Raw genomic sequence first — 2,616 nt, 5'->3', positions numbered from 1 at the left:
TGCGTCAAGAGCACAACGACTGAAACGCGTCAATCGGACCCCCAATGCAAAGTCCCTCTCCACCAACACAGATTCGAACCCGCTCGAGAAATCACCATGCAAAAGCAAGCTGTGTCTCTCTCCACACAAGAGATTGCCTCTGTCCTTCTACCAACGTACGGAACCGCGTAAAGCCCACTTTTCCAAGAAGGAACCGCGAAGCAATCCCACCGTCCAGCATCTTCGTTGCCCAGCAGGTCATACGCTCCGTCTCATCTCATCTCACTATATAAGTCGAGCAGTGGAGCCTTCTCGGCGCATCATCCTTGTCGCCGTCACCATTCGCTTTGCTCCTCCCCTTCCGCCACACCCACGAAAACCCTACCCTCCGAAGGCTGCTTCCCTGGTCATCGCATCGCCGGGAGAGACGATGTCCAGGCACCAGAAGGGCGGGGACATCGAGGCGGGGACCTCCGGTGGCACTGCCATGGCACCGCCGCCAGCGCCGGCCCAGGTGCTGTACCCCTGGATGGCGGAGAGCCCCGAGCTGCGCTGGGCGCTCATCCGGAAGATCTACGTCATCCTCTCCCTGCAGCTTCTGCTCACCGCCGTCGTCGCGGCCGTCGTCGTCAAGGTCTGGGCCATCCCGCACTTCTTCGTCTCCTCCTACGCCGGCCTCGGGCTCTACATCTCCATCCTCATCTTCCCCTTCATCGGTGAGAATTCAAACTACCACCATATTTTCTGTTAGGAATTTGTCGCTGCAGTTTCGATCCGTCCGATTATGGGGTTTCCTTCGCTGCGAGCGTCTCGAATATATTCCATTCACTACTGTTGCATTTACTAGAAGGGGAAGTTGTGGCCGTTAATTTTTGAGGGGCTTGGTGAGAGGACAGGACGAGATAGCTTTCCCTTTGCGTGTTCTGCTCTGAATTACCTTTGGATGCCGTCGCTTCCCTGCAAAGCTATGGATGTGTTGTACACTTGTACTTACAACTCCAGATTTTTGCAGTGAATAATGTTGCTTTACTAGACTAGAATGGGACGTGGTTGCCTTGTGAATTGCAGTGCTGTGCCCGTTGCTAAAATGCTTGTTAATTTTTTGTATGCAGTGCTGTGCCCGTTGTACTGCTACCGTCAGAAGCACCCAGTGAACCTGCTGCTGCTCGGCGTCTTCACAGTGGCCATTAGCTTCGCTGTGGGCATGACATGTGCCTTCACTAGCGGTATTTCTCTTCCCACCAGAATTCTGTTCCTGCCTGCAGATCCTAACATTTTCTTGAGTCTTCTAATGCCCCTCTCGTTGTGTCAATTCATTACACGTGCATGACTAGTAAGCATGTTAGTCACCATGTACGGCAATTGGATAGTTGCTGCCAATTTGCCATGGCCATGCAAATGTTAGGCAACCCATGTGAGTGTAGTTGATGCATTTTCCCGGTTTGTGTTGGGGGCCAAGTTGTACCCTGTTTGTCACCTTTTATGTTATGCTTGTCTGAGTTAAGCATTTGTGATATGATTGTCAGATTTTAGCATGCACGTGCTTTATTGTTTGGTCAAATTTACATGAAAGTTTCTGTGGTAAAAAAGATGCATGAGATGACAAGAAAGCAATTAGTTCATTTAATTAGTAGCTAACTTTATGAGTTCTATATTATGAAATAAAAAAGCGCTAAAATAATCCTACATGTGCACAGGCAAGGTCATTTTGGAGGCTGCGATTCTTACAATGGTGGTTGTCTTGAGCCTGACTGCTTACACTTTCTGGGCTGTAAAGAAGGGCAAGGACTTCAGCTTCCTTGGTCCTTTCTTATTTGCTTCTCTTGTGATGTTGCTCGTCTTTGGTTTCATTCAGGTCAGATACCGTTCGGTGTTTTTTAGAACGAAGACGCCAGACCGTTCATTTATCAGTCTTCTCTATTCTACAATCAGTCAATACTGATCATGGCTTCTCTAAATATCCAGATCCTCTTCCCGCTGGGCAAGCTCTCTCACATGATCTACGGTGCGCTGGCGGCACTCATCTTCAGTGGCTACATTGTCTATGACACGGGCAACATCATCAAGCGTTACACCTATGACGAGTATGTCTGGGCCGCCGTCTCGCTCTACCTTGACATTATCAATCTGTTCCTCGCCCTGCTGACCCTGTTCAGAGCGGGTGACAGCTAAAGCGCATCGCCCTGCCCCCTGTTCACAAGACCTCAACTTGAAGCATTGTATAGGCTGGTCTTGCTTGCACGGTGAAAATGTTGCGTAGTAGTTTGTTAGTTGAGTTGATCCCTAGCTAAGAGAGGAAACATAAGAAAACTGCTGTGTGTGGGTTCTATGGATGGTGCATGTGATGTTGACATGGATGGTGTACTGCTGCGTTTATGCATGATATCATTTCTAACTAGTAGTACTCTATAACGGTTTCCGATATATTATATCATTTGAGTGGCCACATGATTTCTGGACGAGTACAATATTGCATCCCAGCACCTATGAATTGGTCTCTTGGCCCGTCTACGTTTGGATGGCGTTCTCCAATAGCAATAAATCAATGAGAGTCCGTTCTCACTCATGTATAAACAACCTTGAATGCCTTTTCCCTTTGGCAACACGTCGAATTGGGACTGTTCAATAGCCAATGAC

General features: G+C 48.5%; 1 protein-coding gene across 1 annotated transcript; it reads left to right on the top strand.

Moving 5' to 3' along the window:
* Positions 1–316: 316 nt before the first annotated feature.
* LOC123066556 (protein LIFEGUARD 2) lies at positions 317–2,413 on the top strand. Its single transcript, XM_044489610.1, has 4 exons — positions 317–695; positions 1,092–1,205; positions 1,677–1,834; positions 1,945–2,413. The coding sequence occupies exons 1-4, from the start codon at positions 410–412 to the stop codon at positions 2,149–2,151; spliced, it is 765 nt and encodes a 254-aa protein (XP_044345545.1). The 5' UTR covers positions 317–409; the 3' UTR covers positions 2,152–2,413.
* The last annotated feature ends 203 nt before the right edge of the window (positions 2,414–2,616 follow it).

The sequence above is a fragment of the Triticum aestivum genome, chromosome 3B (assembly GCF_018294505.1).
Source record: "Triticum aestivum cultivar Chinese Spring chromosome 3B, IWGSC CS RefSeq v2.1, whole genome shotgun sequence".
NCBI lineage: Eukaryota > Viridiplantae > Streptophyta > Magnoliopsida > Poales > Poaceae > Triticum > Triticum aestivum.
This window is presented reverse-complemented; position numbering and strand designations above follow the sequence as displayed.